Source organism: Pseudopipra pipra, chromosome 6 (genome assembly GCF_036250125.1).
Source record: "Pseudopipra pipra isolate bDixPip1 chromosome 6, bDixPip1.hap1, whole genome shotgun sequence".
Classification (NCBI taxonomy): Eukaryota; Metazoa; Chordata; class Aves; order Passeriformes; family Pipridae; genus Pseudopipra; species Pseudopipra pipra.
The window spans coordinates 44,137,793-44,159,893 of record NC_087554.1 but is presented as its reverse complement, the minus strand read 5'-3'; the positions used below and the strand labels follow the sequence as shown (position 1 = coordinate 44,159,893).

Below are 22,101 nucleotides of genomic sequence, written 5' to 3'. Positions count from 1 at the left end.
ATGACTGAAACCCATATTCCAGAGAACTGAGGTGGTGGTAAGGGACAAGGGGCTGGGAGTGGTGTGAGACAGACCCCAGACTCAAGCTGAATTTATATCCCTGCAAAGGAGAGAAATAAGATTCATTGGACTAACAGAAGAATGCAAACACGAACAGGATTCTGCAATTTCATGGCTAGACATTCCAATGGGATGCGTGATACTTACATCACAGACTATTTTCATCTTTAAAGGTCTGGAATTTCCCTGAAGTCTTTTAGAAATAAAAAACCAGCAACATCCAGAGCTTTGGGAAGAACATTTTATTGCTAAGCATATCTTTAAACAAAATGCAACTAAGAAAAGAAAAAGAATCAAAAAGGAAGAAGAAAAAGAAAGAGGAAAAAAAGCAATAACATCACAAAAACTCAAATAAAAATTCTTCAGGTTGTCCATAAAGCAACAGGGATATGGTAGAAGCCCACATACAGAAATGCACATGTTCCCAAAAACTGTCCAATAGAAACTTACACAAAAAAGGAAAGTGTAAATATTTTTTCTTTAACTTAAAAAAGGAAAGTGAAAAGGAAAGGAAGAAAGAAAGCAGGAAATCATTTCACAAGACTCCAAGACTCCAAGAACAGCAATCTTTTACAGACATCAAGATATAATCAACTTTATATAGTTTCGGCCAGTTAAGTCATCTAAAATCGTGCTTTCATACCTTTTTAAAACCTGTCTTTTTTTTTCTTTTTAGTATAAAAAATAAAAAAGAAAAAAAGCTCAACCTCACACACACGCACACGCACCACACACACGCACACATACACGCACTGAAAATATTTGTTAACATGAAAGCATCTTCTCTAAATGTTTGAGAAGACTGTTTTTTTGAATTTAAGTTCCCATGTGCGTGTGTGTATCTGATGACACTTCTTCAGAGTCAAATATTCATGCGACTTATAAACACCAGCAAGAGTAGATTTCTAAACCTAAACAGCTGATTAGTTTTCAACCGCATACAGCAAAAGTATACATTTCTGATATTCCAGAGTTCTCAATCCTTCTTGGTTTTTGTTGTTTTTTCTGTCTGTCTCTCTCTCTCCCTTATTTGCTTTTTTGATCATGGTAGGCATGGCCGTCAAACCACCTCACTATTGTTCTGTACAGTAAGATAATCCTTTTCACAATAACTGGGAAAATGTAGAAACCAAACAATGAAATTAAATAAGTTAAATAAAATAAAAGAAATTCCCAATTTAACCATAAAACAGTATATACACCATCAGGGTATCCATATAGAAATTATACTAGCAAAAAAATAGTAGTAAAATATGTAAACAAAATTTCAGATTTTTTTTTGACACAGGTAACTGTGACAAAGCTAAAACACACACTTCACATTTTAAGGTTTGCTTTTGTTGTCTGTTTCTTTTTACTCTGTTCTTCAAGAACATTCTTATTCCACATTAAGACCATAACAGAACTTCTGTTCCAGTCGTCCCATCAAACATACCATGATAAATATATCTGTGTGTATATATATATATTATATTATTAAATTAATTTTTCTTTTTTTTTCTGTGTGTCACAGCAGCTTCATTTATTTTCTTTTATATAAAAGAGGAGGAAAAGGGAGAATAGGGCAAATGGAAAGACAGAGATGATCTGAAATGTCAAGCTACAAAATTAAAATATTACATATGAAAACCAGTTATATGTCAAAAAATCTATGTGTTTTGCATTCTTTTACAATTGTTTAGCTTTTCTGACATTTATTGGTCTTGTCACAAGTTGAACTCCAGTGGTGTCTTTCTGATCTCTTTATGAAACTGATTTATCATTATTTTTTGCATGCATTGCAATGTCACAGAACCAGAACCCAGAGGAAGGCTCCTTTATTTTTGCACAATATATTCAGCTCAGAATAGTTAATAATTTTTAAGTATTCCTTTTTGAATCTCCAAATCCTGTTAAACATACTTTGGCTGTGCTAATGCATACTAAGTGCGGTACTCAAAGCCAATGACTGATCAGAACAGACCCAAATACATATACTCTTTAGTTCAATTGCAAATACTAGAGCCAGATCCAAGGGAACCAGCTTTCCATGATAATTTTCTTCAGCACCACCCATGAGTGACTTTCACTGCGTTGTTAGCAAACAACTTACTGCAAGACCACAGATTCTAGAGACAACACAACCAGATATGCAGAGTAAACACCACGGGTAGCTTTTGAGTTCATATATGGCAATAGTCTCTCTTTATTTATTAGGGTTTTTTTTTTCCGAGATTTCTTCTCAACATATGTCCTGGTTCACCCCCTGCACCATTCCACTCCATTCTTCCCTCCCACACCCAAAAGTAACCAAGAAAACCAAACAATAAGTAACCCAAGAAACAAAACCAAACCAAACCAAAAATCCAACAATCTCCAAAATCATTTATTCCCCTCCTCCAATCTCGAAAAATTATATGTATGCTGGACACGGCCAGATAATTTTGTTCAATATTTCTTTGTTGTTTAATAATGTTTGTATTTTTTTTATTTTTCTTTCCTTTTCTTTTTTTTTTTTTTTAAATAAGTAAACTGAAAAATTATCGATACAGTCAGGGATCACAAACATTGTTAAAGACTCACTTGGAGATATGAAACAAGTAAGCCATGAAGTCTTCTACTTTTGCAGAAAGTTCAGCGGAGGAGGAGATTTGGAGATGTCCAAGTTCACTAACAGAGCAGAGCTGTGCGCGCCATCTCCAGAACGCTAAGTGTGCTTTATAATACATTAGGGCAAAGTTTGCTGACTCCAAGCGATGACTGAGACATTAACAGTCACTGCTGAAATTTTTTTCCCAATACTTTTTCCCACAAACGATATCTCCCAATCATCTCGTTCGCTGCAATGGTTCTGATATTTCAGTTAAATCTCATTAAGTATTTATATATTTATATATAAATAGGTATTCTTTTTTACACATAATACTCTTTGTCCTTGTTTTTCTGCTTCTTGTGGCCGCTCTTTGAGCTCTGCTGCTTCTCCTTCACGAGCGTGCCGTTGCTCTGGGCTGAGTTGCTGATGTAGTTCCGCGTCTCGTCCACCTGATAGGACCCCTCGTCCCTGTTCCTGTACTTGTACATGGCATACAGGAGGATGAGGATGCAGAGGGCGGCAGCAGCCACAATGCCGACGACCATCCCCGTTGTGCTGCTCGACTCGCGGACCACCTCTGAGGCCCCCGGAACCCGTCTGATTCCCGGCTCCGTGGGGTTTGCTGTGGGCACATTACGGAACATGGGGGAAGTGATTAGCGGGCTCTTCAGCTTTGTGCTGTCTAGCTCATAGGCAGTGGGCAACGGAAGCAAGACTATGTCAGGCTGGGGTTTGAGCTCACGGTTATTCATTTTGCCGGCTGGCAATTTGGGCACCATCCCAGTCGAGGACGAAGCTGTGGAGCGGATCAGCTCAGGGGACAAAGACGTGGTAGTAGTCCTACCAGTTTCGGAGACTTTGTTAGGTCTAAAGTCCTTGGATTCCCACTTGGGTGCGTGTGCTTTGTAGCCACCTTCGAAGATGGAAGTGGAAAGACTCTTATCTGTTACCAAGGAGAAGGTGGTGTAAAAATCTTCATCATCAGTAGGGGGTAGGTTAGAGTCAAAGGTTTCCCCTGAGCCATACCCAGATATCACCAAGCCATCATCATCACAACCATCGCTGCCTTGGTCCGACAAGCAAGGTAACCCCGCCTCAGAGGTCATGGACAGGGAATCTTTGGTGGTCTCAATAATGGTGAGGAGGGGGCGAAAGGTAGGGGGAAGTGTAATGAAAGGTGCACGAGTAGCAATAGGAGGGATATCTAAAGGGTCTTCTACAAGTAGAGGGATAACTAATTCACCTCCTGGGATGGAAAAGAGAGAAAAAAAGAAGATTAGTACATTTTAATGACACAATGCACCATTTTCTGTTCACTTGACTCAAGGGTGAGAAAGGTTGTGGGCATTCTGAAAAGGTGTCAGGGATCAGGTTTCTCACCCTAGCTACACTACCAACATACTTTCCTGGGGGTGCCTTTCATTGTTCCCTCCCATCCTGTTCAGACATGGGTAAACTGCATGTTCCATTTCCTACCTATGCTAGGTATGTACAGTGAAATACTCTGGATTTTTGGGGACCCAAAGTTTTTGATTTTTGAAGATACTCTCAAGTGACTCTGTGGTCATCAATTTTTGGTAGTGATCTTTCTTAAGCATTTGGTTAGAAGACTATTTAAATTAATTATTTTAGACTTCCATAGATCAGTGTTCTCATAAATGTGCTGCTCACCTGTAGTTTAGAAGTCCTTTCCTTAAGGCATTTAGCATTCATCCATTTCTTCTTGATCATTATCTGGCTTTTAAATTGTGGGAAAGTTCATGAAAGCAAGGGATGGAATAAGAACCAAGTACTTACTGGGGTCCATGAGTGTACAGAGCTCTACTCAATGTTCATCTCTTTATAATATTTCTTTAGCATTCTGTTCAACACGAGGGATGTCCCTTTCCTTCCACCTCTTGGGGCTACTAGTGCCATACTATCTTCATCTTTGGTTCTTCTTGATATTCTTTTACTATAATTTGATCAAGAATTAGGATAGATTTTATTGTGATTGATAATATAACTGAATAAGGACTTTGATAAACCCCAGTTCGATTGAGCCCAGGATTGTACTGCAGAAGTTGTCTTCATACCTACTGTTACTTCTTGATAAGCAGAGAGTTGTGATCAGTTCTACTTATTTCTAACATGATGGTTACCTGCCTACAGAGGACTAAGAACAAGGTGGACTTATGGTCTACTCTTGAACAACAAACTGTACCTTTGTACCTTCCCATAGTATAAGCTACAACTGAAGCAAGAAAATTGGTGTATCATTCCTATGATTTGGATTCTGAAGAGCAATATCGCTACTTTTAGGATACTAGCCCTGTTTTTTCTATATATTGTAATATGACTGTACTTCTACCTTTGAGTTTATGGGTAGTTAACACTCCATTGTTTTATTCTGATGTGGAATTTCATTTATCTAATTCCTTTAGTTATGATTACATAGTCTTCTGCTGACATACTGGTCATCAACACTTTTTTAGAATGAGCCATGTTGCTTTGGAAAATTTGTGTATAAAATTGTCCCTTGGGTAATTTTTGTTGTGCTAGCCACTTAAGTAAGCTGCTTAAAATATACATTGAAGAGTTCAGCTGACATCATGAGAGCCATCTAGATCTGTTCAAAGGAGTGTAACTCACTAAGTATTTCTAATGTATTGAAAATTTTATTTATACATACCATTACTTAAGGAAGGATATGTAAAAGGAATTACAGCTTCTAAATAAATAATTCTGGGTTTTAATTCTGTATTAATAACTGCTAATGAACAATTTGGCATTGTTACAGTGCTGAATGGCATTAGGGTCAAAATTCTGCTCTCTCAAATCTACCCTATATATTACATGCACTTCTTTCCAGTTGAATTCTGCCAGTAATGTCCATAGAAGTTCTAGAAGGAATAGTCTACAACCTAAATTCCTTCTAAATGTATTTGGAGAGCAATATATCTGAACAAATTACATACTGAAGATGGCAATATACTGGAAAAGGTACTTAACAGTTCAATTAAATCTGGACAGCTGAACTAGCAATATGACTTATTCTTTTCCTTAATGAGAAAATAAGTGGTCACACAGTTTAATCAGTTGAAAAAGTCAGAATTATCTCAGAGGTACCTGGGCAGAAATTAGGTCAAAATAAGAAATGTGGTACTTTTGTGTACTTTCATGCAAAGTTAGTTTTAAGCTAAGATAAAAAGGGCCAATTTGAACATGTTTAGTTTCCTGAGCTTCCTCAGTACCTTCATATACCTCTTTTGTTACTGGTTAGAGGATGAAGAAATAAGTATCAATCACTGCAAACTACATATTTTTTAAAAAATTATGTAAAAAAGCAGAAAATGTAGTCTGACAAAAGGCTACATGGCATTTTGTGCTCATGCACCTGAGCTGTTTTCTGAGCAATGTAGAAACTAGAGCATGTAATATGATTTATATATGTCCAAAAACCCTATGCGTGGCTTGAGGAGAGCACCTATAATCTATGCAAACAGGTGGGCTTGGGATGAACGTGGAGTATGCCTCAGGGGGAAAGATCATCTGTGAGCCTGGTAAAAAAAATGAATAAAAATAACAGTATTTAAGTCAGAATTGCACCAAATTGCATGACTCGAGAATTTAAGTTCCAGAAAGTCAGGGATAGAAAATGTTCTTTTTAAACAATTTTTTAAGATCACTGTTTTTGTTATTAAAGAGCAGTATCGACTTGTGATTTTCATTCACCATCTGTGACACTCAATTGGAAAAAAAAACCAGTTTGGCAGCTTTTAATTGCTTACCTAGAGCTTTGAAGTGCCTTTGTTCTTAAAAGCTATTATACTGACACACAGCATCAGTATGCAGTTGATCTGCCACATACTGAGACAATACTTTGGGCAGTTTCCTTCCAAAGAGAAATTATTTTGCTCGTATTAATAATTAGTTTTCTGGAAGGAATCAGACATATCTTACATTTAATAGGAAGACTTTTCTTTTGCCCCAATACCCCTTTCATTTAAAACTAGGTCATAGTTTTATAGTTTTTGTTGCTGTTGAGGACTTGAGCTAATGATCAAGACTACTGCAACTATTAAATGATCTCCTTGAAATATAAAATAAAGCTGATAAACTTGCTATGATAAGTGGAATTTTAAATAAGTGATGGAGAAAATATTGGAGCTTTTTGATTCCAGCAAGTCTGTTGGATGGAAGACAATAGGACAGAATTAGGACTAAGTTTTAAAAAGTTTTCATCTCACAATATGTGAGAGAATAGAAACAACTTTCATACCAGGAAGATTAACTTTGATACAATTATTTAATCTCATCATTAGTTTTTATTTCAAATTGTCCAATGATCCATACTATGGTTACCTGCATACTAAAGAAATAAAGAGACTCTTTAAGGTCTTTCATTAGGAATCACTTCTCCATCAAGGAGTAAATTTGTTACATATACTTTTGGGGAGTATCAGGTAGATGGCTGCGAGGATGGTAATAATGTTTTGATTTTTTTTTCTCTCTCTAATGGAAGAATCTGTGAGACTGAAAAAAAGCTGTGAGAGACTAAGTCAGAAAAAGCACCCTAGGTATCAGATCTGACTTCTTTTTGACAGCTGTTAGGCATCTATGCAAAATTCACAGCAAACTTGAAGTGGTAGGTCTAATAGGATGAAAGCACAAAGAATACTTCTTGGGCTATGTGATTTATAGAGGAAAAAAACACTCTTTAAAATGGCATGATAAAAATGCCAATCAATCTAAAAGAAATGTGTTATTTAAAGATAACAGGGAATGTAAATTCTGAAAAGCTCCCAGGAAAGTGTGAGAAATATGATCACCGATATCTATGGAGGGGAGCAACTGCAAACTTTCACATCATGCCTGCAAACAACTCTGTTACTGGTATTACATTTCTGTTTGTAAGAGACACAAGGGGGAGTCTTATGACAAGCAGACTATGAGTGTGCATGTAGGGGTAACCATCTTTCACAGAAGGACAGCTGAGGGAGCAGGAAGCTGCCTGGAGCCAGTGGTCGTTTTATGGAGAATTGGTGCCTCTTGCCCAGGCCCCAACTTGGTTTCAAGGTAAGCACTGAAAGATTTAAAAGACAAAGAGCCACTCAGTTGTCAAGAATTACTTATGCAGGATTTCAGTCCTGAATGGTTTGCTGTAGAAGCCAAATGTTTTAAAGATTTAGATTTCTAGAAAAAGCTAGAGGAGTTCCTGAAAAACCTTACATGACAATCTGGAAAGGGAAATATATTTGAGACAGGTTTTATGATTGTCAAGTTTTTATTTTCTCACAATGTCTACCATTTTTTCAATTGCAAAATTAAATGCTTTGAGACCCAAATAAAACTTATGGGTTCAATTTCCAAATAGTTCTGTGCTTATGAAAAAAAAAAAAGGCAAGGCTGCCACCCAGTTTGGGCCATGGCTTCCAAACAAATATTCATGTGAGCTTTAGATTCTGTTTGTGGATTATATGGGCTGTTTCCTGATAGTTACAGGTTTCTTTTCCCATTTTTTTTCTGTTGGCTGTTACACAGCAGTTAACAGTGTTCATCCGTATGCTCCAAGTTCAGGATTACTTTAACAATCCAAAGATTTCACAAGGATTTTCCAGATTTATTTTTCAGATACTCTGTACTTTCTCTCCTAAGCAGAGAATGGATGTTTCCTGAATAGAAATACGTTCTCTTGACAAGACAATGCCAAAGAACTAAACAAAAGAGAAACAGACAAAATGGTTTTCTCTGCAGTGATATAGATGCAAGACTAGTTTGCCCATCAACAGTACAGCTGAAAAAAATCAAGCAAGAACCCAACAAAAAAATGAACATCTAACTGGAAGGACCACTGAAAGAATGGAGGTCAGTGAGATGGGAAACCTTATACCAAGTAGCCCAGTGCTTCTTATTCCACAAAGTGTGCATATATTAATTAAAAATTAGCCTCTTAGCACATATACTACTTTCATGGAGTTGTGCTTTTCTTTTAACTACCAAGAGCACTGGGGATATAAAAGGTCTGCTTTAGCCTTGGAGCTGCCTTGGTTTTTGCTTTATGAGAGTATTTATAGATATATAATTCATACCTCTGGAGCTGATCTCCACTAAGAGTTCTCTACCACTGGAAAAGACAGAGTGTTAAAAATTTAATAGAAGCCTCATGAACTGTGAGGATGTTGTGGGCAAGTCATGAATGCAGAGGGCACCAAAAAATATGATAAAGAAAACAACATGAAAAACTGTAGCAATCGCTGGTTTTCATCTCTAGAGCCACAACTGCTTCAGCGGCATCTCAGGTGTCAGACTGGTACAGGACAAAAGGCACACAAAATGGAAGCCTGAAAGATTCATCTTCTCCTGATGATGATAAGTAACACACCTTATTGTCTCTGTCTTTTTCAGCTGTGATTGAAGAGCTTTTAAATGCCATCAATAAAGGCTGCACAATTTATCTATTTCTGCAGGCACTTGAAATTCTGCATCCAAAGTTTGCAACTTTAATTTTATTCTTATGGTGCTCCTCTGAAGCTTGGCTCCATATTCAGTATGAAATATTTGACACAGAAGTAAGTCCTTACCTTTTCCACCTCTGTACCAACACAATAATTCCTTATTAAAAGACTGAGTTTATAAATTTCAGACTAATGGTGTTTAGTCAATTCTCCTTTGATTCCTCTGAGGATAAAAAGCAGAAATTATTCAGCATATAGTCTCCGATTCCCGGGAAAGATAATCTAGTAGATGAACATTCTTCATATTTTCTACTCTTGCAGTCTGACTTACTTGCAATTGACAGAGAGTAGTAAAGAGAAAAACATAATTTCCTTAATGGAATTCTGCAACTTCTTATCGCAAGTATCACCTTTTCCTTTCAGAAACTATGTAGTCCTCAAAGTGATTAGATAAAACTGGATTCTGGTGCAGTTGGTTGAAAACCATTTCCTAAGCTCCTCCCCAGCTATATTAAAAGACATTAGTTAATGCAGTGTTTCCCAATAGATGGCTCATGAGAAACAGGAAGGCACAGAGTTTGAGAGGTCATGAATCCCATGTTAATGCTGAGCTGTGTTTCATTGATGTAAATTTTTGGTCACCTTTGTGGAGTTTCAGTGAAACAGATATTAATACCTTCCAGAGAGGACCTGATATTGTGTCTACAAACAAGATTCTAGAGCAAAACCAGGTATTTTGGTGCCCAGACACTGAGATGCTCTGAACCAATCGAAACATGCACTCTTCTACCTCTTGCCATTATTTTAAACTTTTATGAGTAGTTGGTGACAGCTTCCTACTCAGAATAATTATTTGTTCAGTTTTCAGCATCTGTTGTTCAAGGAACTTGACAGTTGAACCTAAGATACCTGCTGATCCTAAAATACCAACTGACCACGGCGTTACCATGCAGAAATGGTAGAAACACATGAGGTTATAAGGAAGAACAGCTTTTTCTTACTTGTACTCACTGCTTTTTGAAGAAACTAATGCAAACCTCTTTTGTAGCACGGAAATTTTAGAGGTTCAGGACGTGTGTGCCAAAGGCATAATTTCTGCATGATATTAGCAAGTCTGACATGCTGAGTGCATCTACCTGGTAAGAGTACACTTGAGAGTATCTTTTAGACTGGACATCAGGCACATAATCAGCCATGAAGCAAACTGATAGAAATAAAATAATTTAATGGGAATAAAGTAGGAATGACATCGAGCTGCACTAGGAAAACCCTGAGAACTACCAAAAGCCAAAGAAGTCCCATAATTTTTCACTTGACATGAAGGTTACACTACCAGGCTACATATAATTCTAGTAGTGTGAAATAAAAGTAGCATTACAGGTGATTTGTTTAGGGAAAGGGGAAAGAAAGCTTCTAGAGGGGGGCCGAGAAAGGACAGGAGCAAACTACCTCGGACTCCTTCACCCCCTCCTATGCACAGTACAATATGGCAATTGACAATATACAAAGAGCACATAACATAAAGGCAAATACAAACTGATTAAAAAATAAATAAACTTATATATTTTCCTAAAACAAAACCATACACTAGAAAACAAAAATGCCACAGCAACAAGGTCAGAAAAAGGAAAAACAGAACAAGTAATTCACTTTAGCAGCAAAACAAAGAATAAAACCTATGAGAACTGAAAAAAATGATGAAAATCAAAAACATTATTTCCTTTTAAAAAAAAAAGTAATCAAAAATACATAAAAATATTTAGAAAGCATACCACATTGATTTCATAACAGTCAACTTACATCAACAAATTGCCCGCATGTTTTTTGGCATGAAAGGAAAAATTTACAAAAGAAAGTTGTGTAAGAATGCTCTTGGACAAGTAGCATTGCCACATTCTTGTAACTTGCTTTTTTCGTTGTTGTTTCTTAAAAACTTTTTTAGCAAAATGTTTATTATTTCTTCTTAAATATATTTGTTTTACAACAAAGGGCGATACAGGGAGGCAACAACACATACATCCACACCACATAACATGAAAAGAAAAAAATCTTGCACCTTAACAAACTTGAACTTGTTTTTTTTTTCTGCTGTTTTTGGTTGTATTTTTTTATCTTATGTAAAGTTGTTAGCATATTGCAGTTGAAAAATCCTGTACAATTTACTTTTGCTCATTTGCATATCTATACATATAACGTTTTTTGAAAAGCAAAGTTTGTTGCTTTTTTGCCTTTTTGGTCAATTTGATATATATTTTTTTAAACATTTTCTTTTTTTCTATAATTTTTGTGTGTGTGTGTTTTAAGGAATGGATGACTGCACATAAAATTTTAACAATGCTAAAGAAAGGGGTGGTGAAGGGGAACTTATGGGAAGAAAAAATGCCTAGGGTGGATGGAGTGGGAGTGTAAAAATCTATGAGTGTACTACACAGGAGATGAAGATGATGGGAGTGAATGTGTAAGTCAGTTGCCATGTCCATGTAAGGGCGGTACGGAGTGATCTAGCAGCATTAGAGCTTCTGGCTGTAAGGAAGGGATGGGCAATATACAAAAACAAATGAGCATATTCATGCCCATCAACAAAAAGAAAGAACAGAACTCTAACATTGACAATCTCACAAACCCTAAGCTGCAACTTCTTCAACATGCAAGTTACAAAAAAATTAATAATTATAGTATTAATATTTACATTTTCATTAAAGGCTTTCAAATTATAAAAACAGTTAAGACTTTTCCCTACTAAAAATAGCAGTAAAATACATAAACTAATAATAATAATAATAGTAATAATAATAATAACCAGAGAGTAAAACAAAAAAACCAAGGAAACTAGTTTTATGCATTGGAATTAGAACAACTTCATCTGTAGCTACCCACAGCCTTCTTCTTCTTCTAAGAATCATCTTTTCTGAAGTCCATCAAACTGACATCAGTATTCTCAGTAATTTGAGACAATCATTTCTTGAGCACATCAAATGAGTGTTTTGAATGTAATCGTTGTGTTGGCACCCCCTTCCCCACTGTCAAATTAGACTGCTTGTATATTCAGATTCTCTGGAGAATCTCAAAAATACAGCTGTAGGATTCTGCCAGTGAAGTAGTTCTTTATTTAAAGACGGAAATAGAGGGAAAAAATTGCAGAAAACAATTCATAACTCTTTTGTTTTGTTTGTTTTTTTTTCATTATAAGATTGGAACAAAGCAAATCTAAGATAGAAATTCAACCATTGAAAAGAAACACATCAAAATATAACTATGTAGAGATGTACTAAAAAAAAAAGCAAAAAAATTAAAAAGAGTACTTTGTTCCCAGGAAGAAGGGAGATAAGAGCAATTGTGGGGGTTTGAAGTTTTATTTTTAAAGAAAAAATTATTCCACACACTTCCAAAGATGAACAAACCAGATGCACACATTGAAAGGAACAGACAAAGCAGTCTAGGGACACTTTCATAATTTAGATTTTTTTTTTTTTTTAAGAATTGGATTCTCTTTCATTCCATCCCCCCCTCCTTTAAATTTGTTTTGAATTGTTGGCCAAAACCCCACCACCCTCTAGTGTTGCTTTTTTTTTTAATAGATCTTTTTTTTTAATTGCTTATTTTTAAAATAAACATGGAGAGAAAAAAAAAAAGGACGTGCAGTCTGGATGTACGTCATAAATAGACATAGAAAAAGATAGAAGAAATTGGCTGAGGTCGACAAATGGGTTATATAATAGCTTAATTTTACTGTAGGATGTTAATAATAATGCATGCTTAAAGTAAGTTGCATTTAGGGAAAGTAGAAAAACAGAACAGCAAGCAAGGACTTGGGGAGTGGGCAGGCAGAGGGAAAGGGGTGGGCGGGGGGTGTACCATCCATGCCTCTCCAGAAAGGGCAAAGCACATTCCAGCAGTTCTCCACATTTCTGGGGGAGGTCAGGAGGGGAAAAGGGTGAGGAGAAATCATAAGCTATGTTAGGACACACTCTTCACCCTGACTGTGACCTTCTCTTTGAATTAATCACTCAAAATGCCAGATTCCATCCCTTGTTCTGGCTCTAACTTTCCAAGGCATTCCCAAGCTGATTGGTATTTCTTTTTTTGCCTAGCGACAGAAAATGCTGCCACTGCTAGAATTAAGGTGGAGACTAGTTTCTCCTATGCTACAAAGTTCAAGAAGATATTACTAATCAGTTCTACCTGAGTCTTTACTAAAACTGGATTACAAATAATGTATGTTATGGAGCGGTCTTCAGCTTCCTCTGAATTCACAAAATCACAGAATATTCTCAGTTGGAAGGGACCACAAGGATCATCACGTCCAACTCTTAAGTGAATGGCCCATACAGGGATCAAACCCGCAACCTTGGTGTTATTAGCACTATGCTCTAAACAACTGAGCTAATCTTTAATGACACATATGATGTCCATATTTTTCTTGTGAAAAGATCCTCATCCTGACATCAGAGTCCTTCCAAGAAGGAACTTAGGACCCCAGCAAAAAAACCTGCTTTGGTTGATTTTTTAGAAGACTGCAAAAGTTACACATATGGTTTTGGACCCTGCCTATGATGAATCTCTCCAGGAGATAGGAAAATCAGGCTGTAAGCACTGCATGTACTTTAGCTTTCCATCAGGAATGCCAGCAAGACCATTTCATAAAGGTCACGCTACCACCAATAGGTGGAAGTGGGGGCTATCTTGAGATTGAATTTCTGGGAAGAATGGGGCTATTCTCCTTGTAGATGTGGCCAGTGGTACTTTCGTATAAATATAATAACAAACAGGTAGGAAGTTTTTATACTTATTAACATGAGGAAGAATAGCACCTCTAAAGACACTGAGATCAGTATAGTTCTGAGGAATGTTAAATAAGCATAAACCCCACAAAAATACAATAGCCCAGATTGGTTTTAGAGGCATTACTGAAAAGTGTCGAGTTCTGAGAGGAGTTATGAGAACTCCTGCTTCAGAAGTGATGAGGTTGCACTGCTTAAAAGCACAGTGCAGCTGTAGCTGGAATGTACCATGCCTTTGCTGGAAGACTACACTGGACCTATCTCCTACATCCCTTTGGTAAATATATTAGGAAGGGAAGAGGTCAAACCAAAGGAGAGGAAAACTGGTCAAGGTTATCTCAGGGACAGAACATGCAGGTTACAGGAAGAAAAATTTTGGTCTACATAGGAAATTTTGGAGATTCATTTGTAGATCAGAAAAAATTGGTTAGAAATAGGAAAAAAAATTGCAGGAGTGAGGCCTTTTCAGACCTCAGAGGAGATTTTTATTTGATGAGGTTACAAGGCTAGTGTCCCTGGACATCACTCCCAACCAGAATTCTGAGCCTCTGGTTTAATTGTACTTAGGGAGTTTCACAAAGAGGCATTTAAGCTTTGAATTTTAATCAGTATTTGTCATGACTTGCAGCTGGATTTTCAAAGTAGTGAAATATCCCCCTTCAGCACATTAGAATTGAGTGCCTTCTCTTTGATGCAAAACAGACTGTAAGGCATGTAAGGCATGGGTCTGCCTGCCAACTGTGCAGTCTGTGTCAGGCCACTCCAGAAAACACTTATGCCCTATTTGACAATAAATGCCTAACTCGTTGCATGAGGGCCTGGAAAAGCCTTTTACTGCCTCGAAGATCAAAAGAGCTAAAGAACCACAGCTGGAGCCAGAGACACTTAAAGAGATGACAAGATTTTGTAAAGGAAATCTTGATGTTAGACTTACAAGAGGATTTTAAGGGTGCTAAGCAATTTTTTTTTTTACTTAGTCGATACAGAGGTGCTTGAATAGAAGCAGAGGTCTTTGGAAAATCTTGGTCCAGCAATTTCTGCTGAGGCTGGGAACACCTCCTCCGCTTAAAAAAAAATAAATTCTAGCTGTTAATAGTCAAAACTAGATGTCCTAATTTGAAAATTGGATCCTGAATGTTTCCACATGAAACTATAAGACAGTATTTTATTACTTAACATTTAGCAAATTATTCCTCAGAAAAACAAAGATTAAAAAGCATAACCATTGATGCTTTATTTTATTTTAAAAAGCTTAAAGTAGATTGAAGGACTGGGAGTAGAAACATCTGTACTATCAAGGCTTACAAGTTTCCTGTACTAGCTTTCAAAACAACCTGTTCATTCTTGCATGCTTTTAACCTTCCTTAGAGCAGTATTTTTCAGACATCCAGCCAAATGAATGCTTAGCACACCACAAATAACTAATAGCTTATAGATTAATAGGACTAAAATACTAATTTTCAAAGCAAACCCTCATCCCTACCCCAAACTCAGAATAAAAATCTGTTCCTGTGATTCCCATCAGCTATCCCCAATAACTTAAACTGCAAGAGAAGTGTATTGAATTAGCTGGTCCAGTACAAAACCCAGGAAGATAGGAAGAGCCTAAGAAGATAAATTAGTTATATTACTTTCCTTGCACCAGCTGTTTGCACTGACAAAAAGCTCTCTCATTCTAAGCCCATCTGAAGCTCTGAAATAAAAAGCAATCTATAGTAAGAACATCTACATGAGCACGACTGACAAAGTCCCACATGACATTTTGCTTGGTTTTGTGTGTAAGAGTTAATTAATGGGGCTTCTTTATAGAAATGAGCTAGGAAACTATAATCAAATATGAAAGCACATTTACAGCTACTGAAGCTAAGGAAATCATAGGGCTAAACTGCCACAGCTCTCTAAAGTAAAGAATTTTTCAGGTGTTTGCCATAAGCTTATTATCTTTTCACAGTCCTCCAAATCAAAGAGTATTTCATGCTTCCAGTGCTAAGCAGCCCATCCAATATCACTGGCCTGAAAGCATTCTTCCCATGCATCTCTACTCAACTGTATCTTTCTCCGGTAAGAAAGATCTGATGTGGTTTTGGAAAGACTCAAGATTGACATTTGTAGTCATCCCAGCCAAGGCTTTTTTTAATGTAAAGCCAAATTTATTTAATCCTAAAAGTCAGTTGCATGGAAAGAAGCCTTTCTGAATCCTGAGGGATTTTGCAACCACAAACCAGATTCTCATACTGACAAACTCAGTAGCATAGTGTCATCCAATAATTTGAGTGGGAGCAGGAATAGTAGCCCAAGTTTTCTGCATATTTATAGTATACTGAAATGCACATAATTTTCTGATTATCTGCAAACATAGAGCAGCAAGGTTATATTAGTGTCTCTTCCTTTCTTCAATATACAGCTATGAAGCAGACAGGTAAAAATACATGTCCTCAGTTTGTCCAAATTCTAGTAATACTTCATGACTACCACATCCCTTCTTGTTAGTTGTATCCCAAGAAACCATATGCTGTTGGACAGGTTGGATCGATAGGCTGAGACCAAATGTATGAGGTTCAAAAAGGCCAAATGCTGGGTTCTGCACTTGGGTATAAGAACCCATGAAATGCTACAGGCATGGGGCAGAGTGTTTGGAAAGCAGCCCAGCAGAAAAGGATCTAGGGGTGCTGCTTGACAGATGGATGAACATGAGCCAGCAGTGTGCCCAGGTGGCCAAGAAGGCCAGTGGCATCCTGGACTGTATCAGAAACAGTGTGGCCAGCAGGACTAGGGCAGTGATCGTCCCTCTGTACTTGGGACTGGTGAGGCCACACCTTGAGTGCTGTGTCTAGTTCTGGGCCCACCATTGCAAGATAGACACTGAGGTGGTGGAGCATGTCCAGAGAGGGGCAATGGAGCTGGGGAAGGGTCTAGGGAGTAAGTCATAAGAGTGGCTGAGGTTGTTTTGCCTGGAGAAAAGGAGGCTCAGAGGAGATCTTGTCGCTCTCTATAACTACCTGAAAGGAGGTTGCAAACTTCAGAAGCAGACAGGACTCATTTTTGGTGCGATATTTTTAATCACTTGGATACTAGGCTACATGTGCCATTTAGGTTGAAAGATCCTAAAAAGTAATCTAATTAATCCCTAAGTTAGCACAAGGACATTGCATTCTCAAAGTCTGCAGCTAGTCCAGCTGGAAGTAACTCTGTGAATAGGACTTCCTCCCTTGCTTTGTGAGGGGAGGATCCAAAGTATAGTAGACTCAAAGGTAAAAGGTTTCTCTTGCATTGAACTTAAACTTCTCTTCTGATGGCAAAGTAGTGATTCTAGTTCTGCCCTCAATAATCCCTCTTCTTTTAGCATTTCCTGGTCCTCTTAGAGACATAAATCAATGCTGGGAAGAACCTGGATTTGCAAGTTGTATCCAAAGATAGCTATTCTGGTTTTTATCTTGGAGTTGTAAAAAAAACAAAGCAAAGCAAAAACACAGAAAAAAAAGAAAAGTGTTGTCTACCTCTTGGATGGCTGAATAATCCAGTATCATCCCAGGCATTACTTATCTCTCTGGAAGACATTCAAGACTGAAAGCATTCCAATTTAGAAGGCTCTTAACTGATGCAGCTATACCTTATTCTTGAGGATACATGGGAATCAGTACTACTACAGACCTTTTACAAGGACCTTTAACAGTGAACATACTGTATACCAAGGAAAGTGTTTGGCAAACTGTAGAAGAAAACAAGGATGTTTATAAATGAATATAAATTGGACTTCTGTCTTTTCAGCATTATTGTCTTTTCATTTCCTGGTAAAATGCAGAGTCAAGAGAATTTACAGCATGATGGTTGGGAAGAAGGTTATTCCAGTAGGCTGTGAACAAGATTCATTTATCTGTGTCTTCACAACTAAACTTATTTCTTTTACTAATCAAAGGGAATGATAAGGGTTATGATAGGGCATGTTGTCTTCTACTGAGTTTGAGCACTTTTACATTCCCTCCTAGAGTAATTGAGGTGTAAGAGTTAAGAATGGAAATGACATATTCTAACACATGCAGAAAAACTGCAATAAATCAGGGACTCTTATTGAGCTCATCTTCCAAATGATGACTTATCCAGCAGTACAGCCCTGCTCATAATGTTATTTTCCTTATGCTACAACAAGTCTTTGAGAATCCAAAATTGAGTCCTGGGACTCCAGGACTTCAGTCTCCTCCTCAGCCAAGAACAAGCCAGAATATTCCTCAGAGTTAATACAAGGGTTGCTTCACAGCCATCCTAAAAGGCTAAGCCAAGTTACCCATCGGCAAGATGAGTTGATGTTGGATACACTAAGTCTTTAATACCCAGTAACCTGTAGAGGAAAACTGCTCCATAAGAGAGTTTCACTGATGAGGAGTTCACTACTAAGGAGACTGCTGGCTTCTTCTACCAAATCACCATTGGGAAGTGGTAGAAAATCCTAGGTAGAAACCATGACAATGAGTATACACAAATAAATACAGCCACAACTCTTCCTCTGGAAAGGAAAAAATTGAATGAGAACCTTTTGAGTAGTATGTTAGGCGTTGTTCCCTCACACCACTTCAGAGGATGTGAGATGCTCTTTCCTTTTGATAGTAATAATGTTTAAATGCAATAGAATCCCCTTGAGACCTCAAGCAGAGGTGTTTGGAGACAGAATGGCAAATTACTATTTAATCTGTGCTTTGACGTCAATTCTCCTACTAGGCAGCAGTTGTAACTGCATCAGATATACAATAGAGCTAACTAACATATGAGCTATCTAGCTCTGAAGCCCTGTAGGGCAGCCCTTTGTAAAGGAGCTTTCTATATGTGAGCTAGTTCTGTCTATCATTTGGGAAAGACAAGAGGGGATAGTGCTGTGATTCAGGCATTTGGGGACGGATTTTTGGCAGGACTTCTGTTTGTTTTTACAGGCAAGTTTAATACTAGCCATGAAGTGCAGAAGCATAAAGAGAGGGTGCCATTTTTGCAAATTTCCTTCTGAAAGTTCAGGATTACAGCAGTGAAAGACTGCTGCAGGCAAGTTTGAATCCTCTTTTTGAACATACTGAATGACTGGAATAAACTCTACTGTGATTCAGAAGCCAATGCTTTAAGCTGTTTATCAGACATTGCATTATAGCAAGAAAGTGGCTGGGAAGGGTATTTGCTCTGCTTTCATAAAAGATTGGATTAAAAGAGAAATAGATCTCATTCCAAAAGTTAACTTAGTTTAATATTGATGACATTTATATCTGAAGCCCCCAACATAAGAAGGTCATGGACCTCTTAAGCAATTCCATAGGACAGCCATGAGGCTGAGGGCTGGAGCACCTCTCCTATAAGGAAAGGCTAAGAGAGCTGGGGCTGTTCAGCCTGGAGGAAAGAAGGCTCCTTGGAGACCTTACAGCAGTGTTCCTGTACCTGAAAGGAGCCTACAAGGAAGCTGGAGAGGGACTTTTTATAAGGACATGTAATGATAGGACAACGGCTTTGAACTGAAACAAGATATGTTTAGATTAGACATTAGGAAGAAATTTGTTACTGTGAGGGTGGGTGAGGCACTGAACAGGTTTCCCAGAGAAATTATGGATGCCCCATCCCTGAAAGTGTTCAAGGCCAAGTTGGAGTGAGCCCTGAGTAACCTGCTCTACTGGAAAGAGCAGGTCCCTGCCCATGGTGAGGTGGTTGGAACTAGATGATCTTTGGGGTCCCTCCCAACCCAAACCATTCTATTATTCTATAATGATGATACTTGTATCTATTTCAGAACCACAGGTAAAGACAGTATGTCCGTGAATAAAGCTGAGGAGACGAATACCAGAATTCTTCAGGTCCATACAGATTTTAAGAGCTTTTTGAACAAAAAATCAGGACGACTGCTTTCTGCTAATGATTATTTCTGCTTAAGCTGTCTTTAGTGTCCTTTCTCCCTTATCTTCACAACATGATAACTTATATCCCACTATCCCAAATGTTTAATTGTTTTCTTTGTTAAAGAAGTTGGAGCACTACCTTTCAAAATGTGGGGGTTTGTTGTGTGGTTTTGGTGTTTTTTCAAACCAACAGTTAATATGACCAGGGCAGGTCAGATTGCTGTGGAATCACTATTTAAAGAGATATATAGTCATACGCTTGAATATATTTTCCATATTATTGCTTACTGTAGTACCTGAAGTATTTACATTTAAATTTTAAGGTCATTGTTAGAAAATCAACTAAAAGATTACTTTGCATAGTTATTAACCATCATGCCTGAGCTTCATGGTTAAGTAATTCACAGGAGCATAACAATCATGAATACCTGTGAAATGAAAGTTAACTTCAGATCAAGTCTAATAGGATGGAAAGTTAATTAAAAGAAGCTAAAAAAATCTTATCGTATTAGACTTTCCTCTGCTATGAAGTAAGACGTTATATGGTTAGATTTTAATAGGAAAGTCTATTACTTTCTCATAGCCTCTAATTTCCTTTATCTGTATGAGCCACAAAATTTTCTCTGTAGAATTATTTTTCTGATGAAATAATTATTTCTATTCATATTTTTATTCTAATTGATGGTCTTAAACACAATCAAAAAAGAGATGGAAATGGAAATATTATGTTAATAGAACAAACACTTTGGCAATTCTGCTAAGGGCAAAACTTGCAGCTTTGAACTTTGTGAATGAAATAAAAAGGTGTTCAAATTCTAACCTTAGTGCCCTGTGATTTACTGGCTTATTAGGGTATTAATGGACAGCACTGTTTTGAAGTTACAAGAAATGCTTCACCCTCAAAAGACTTATTATAAACACTTGAGCCATCTAGGTCCTTGCTTGCCTTTTACAAAGGACACTAAATGGGAACAGGCACATGGACCAAGATTATGCTGGAGAAGAACTGGCAGATTTGCCTGTTATTTCCAGTGCCTAAAAAATTCTTGTTAGTCTTTCACGGTAAATTTAAGTGTTAATGCAAAGTGGCTTCTTCTCACAACCTTCCACTGCACTGAGTTATTCATCAAAATGGAAGCATGCCAGAAGCCAAATCATAAGTTGCCATTGCTGCATTATATCTCTATCACAATTCCTTATCATTGTCTTATTTCTCTGTCTGGTAGGTTAGTAGCGGTAACCTCAGCTGAAAAATACAGAGAAAGGGAACCAAGTGGCAATTCAAACATACAACAATAAAGAGAAGAATTCAGCACAGAAGCACTAAGCTTTGAGATAAGATGACAGCTGAATCTGTTCTGTCTTCATAGGTAGGGAGGCAGAACATGGAGTTAACTAGAAAAAAACACCTCATTTCTGCTCTTTTCTCAGCCTCAACTTTCTTTTAGAAAAATACATTCCACTTCAAAAACTCTGCCATGGTGTTTCCTGCTTATTATGCCTCAGTAGATGGCTTTCCAACTTGAAAAATATCTGATCTATTTCCAACTCTAAAGATATTCTTCATACTAACTCACTGCCGACCCAAGTTTGGGATCTAAGAAATGAGTTCAGGTTTCCTATCATCACTCATAAGGAAAGATGTATGCCCTCAGCAACCTTGTAGCTACCCTATTGCATTCAGTAACTTTACAGAAATAAGACTGACTGAACTTTTAAATTGGATGTAGGTAAATGACTCCAGAAGAGAACTGAGAAACAGATTGGAACCTATCACCTAACCCTAGCACTGCATGGGCTCTACAGGGATTATCAGGATACAAAACCATTAAAAATCAGTGGACTGGACCCTAGAAGCAAATAAACATGTTAGTGAAGCAGAGGAAAGACTTTTTGTTTGCTCATCTACAGCATTCAGGTATAGCTATGGGTGAAATTATTCCCTTTGTTTTAAAAAATAGGGATTTTCATAATTAAAACCCGATTTTATTCAGAAATATTTCCTCTCCTTTATTAGTGGAATTCTTCTTTTAAACTCAACAGTAATTTATCTGCCTTCCACATCTGCAACTGTTGTATGCCCTACAAATACTTTTCTCTATACATCTCTCCACCTTTCTCTCCACTAAAGCTTGTTAGTGAGCCAATTAAGGAAGCATCCTTCTAACCTCTCTGTTTACAATAATTCTGAAGTGCAGACAATAGCATTCATCATTCTTACTAAATACCTGCAAAACACTTTTCAAATCTGAGATAAACAATGCTACTGAAGTACTAACAGTACACTTCTGGTCAAACACCTTACCTGACATATAGGGCTGGGTGCTCTGTCAGATAAGACCCAGAAGATCCAGAACACTATCAAGTGCAGAAATAATAACAGAAGT

General features: G+C 37.4%; 1 protein-coding gene across 34 annotated transcripts in view; it reads right to left on the bottom strand.

The window, feature by feature from the left end:
* Nucleotides 1-287: 287 nt before the first annotated feature.
* Nucleotides 288-22,101, bottom strand: part of NRXN3 (neurexin 3) — a 996,746-nt gene continuing 974,932 nt past the window's right edge. For 16 of the 34 annotated variants that reach the window (XM_064658865.1, XM_064658866.1, XM_064658859.1 and 13 more), the window contains one exon: nucleotides 288-3,878. In XM_064658865.1, the coding sequence (XP_064514935.1) occupies nucleotides 2,953-3,878 (926 nt within the window). In that variant the 3' untranslated portion in view covers nucleotides 288-2,952. Of the gene's footprint in view, nucleotides 3,879-11,098; nucleotides 11,593-22,101 lie in introns of those variants that run through there. The other 18 variants (XM_064658888.1, XM_064658884.1, XM_064658870.1 and 15 more) reach the window with 3 other exon arrangements.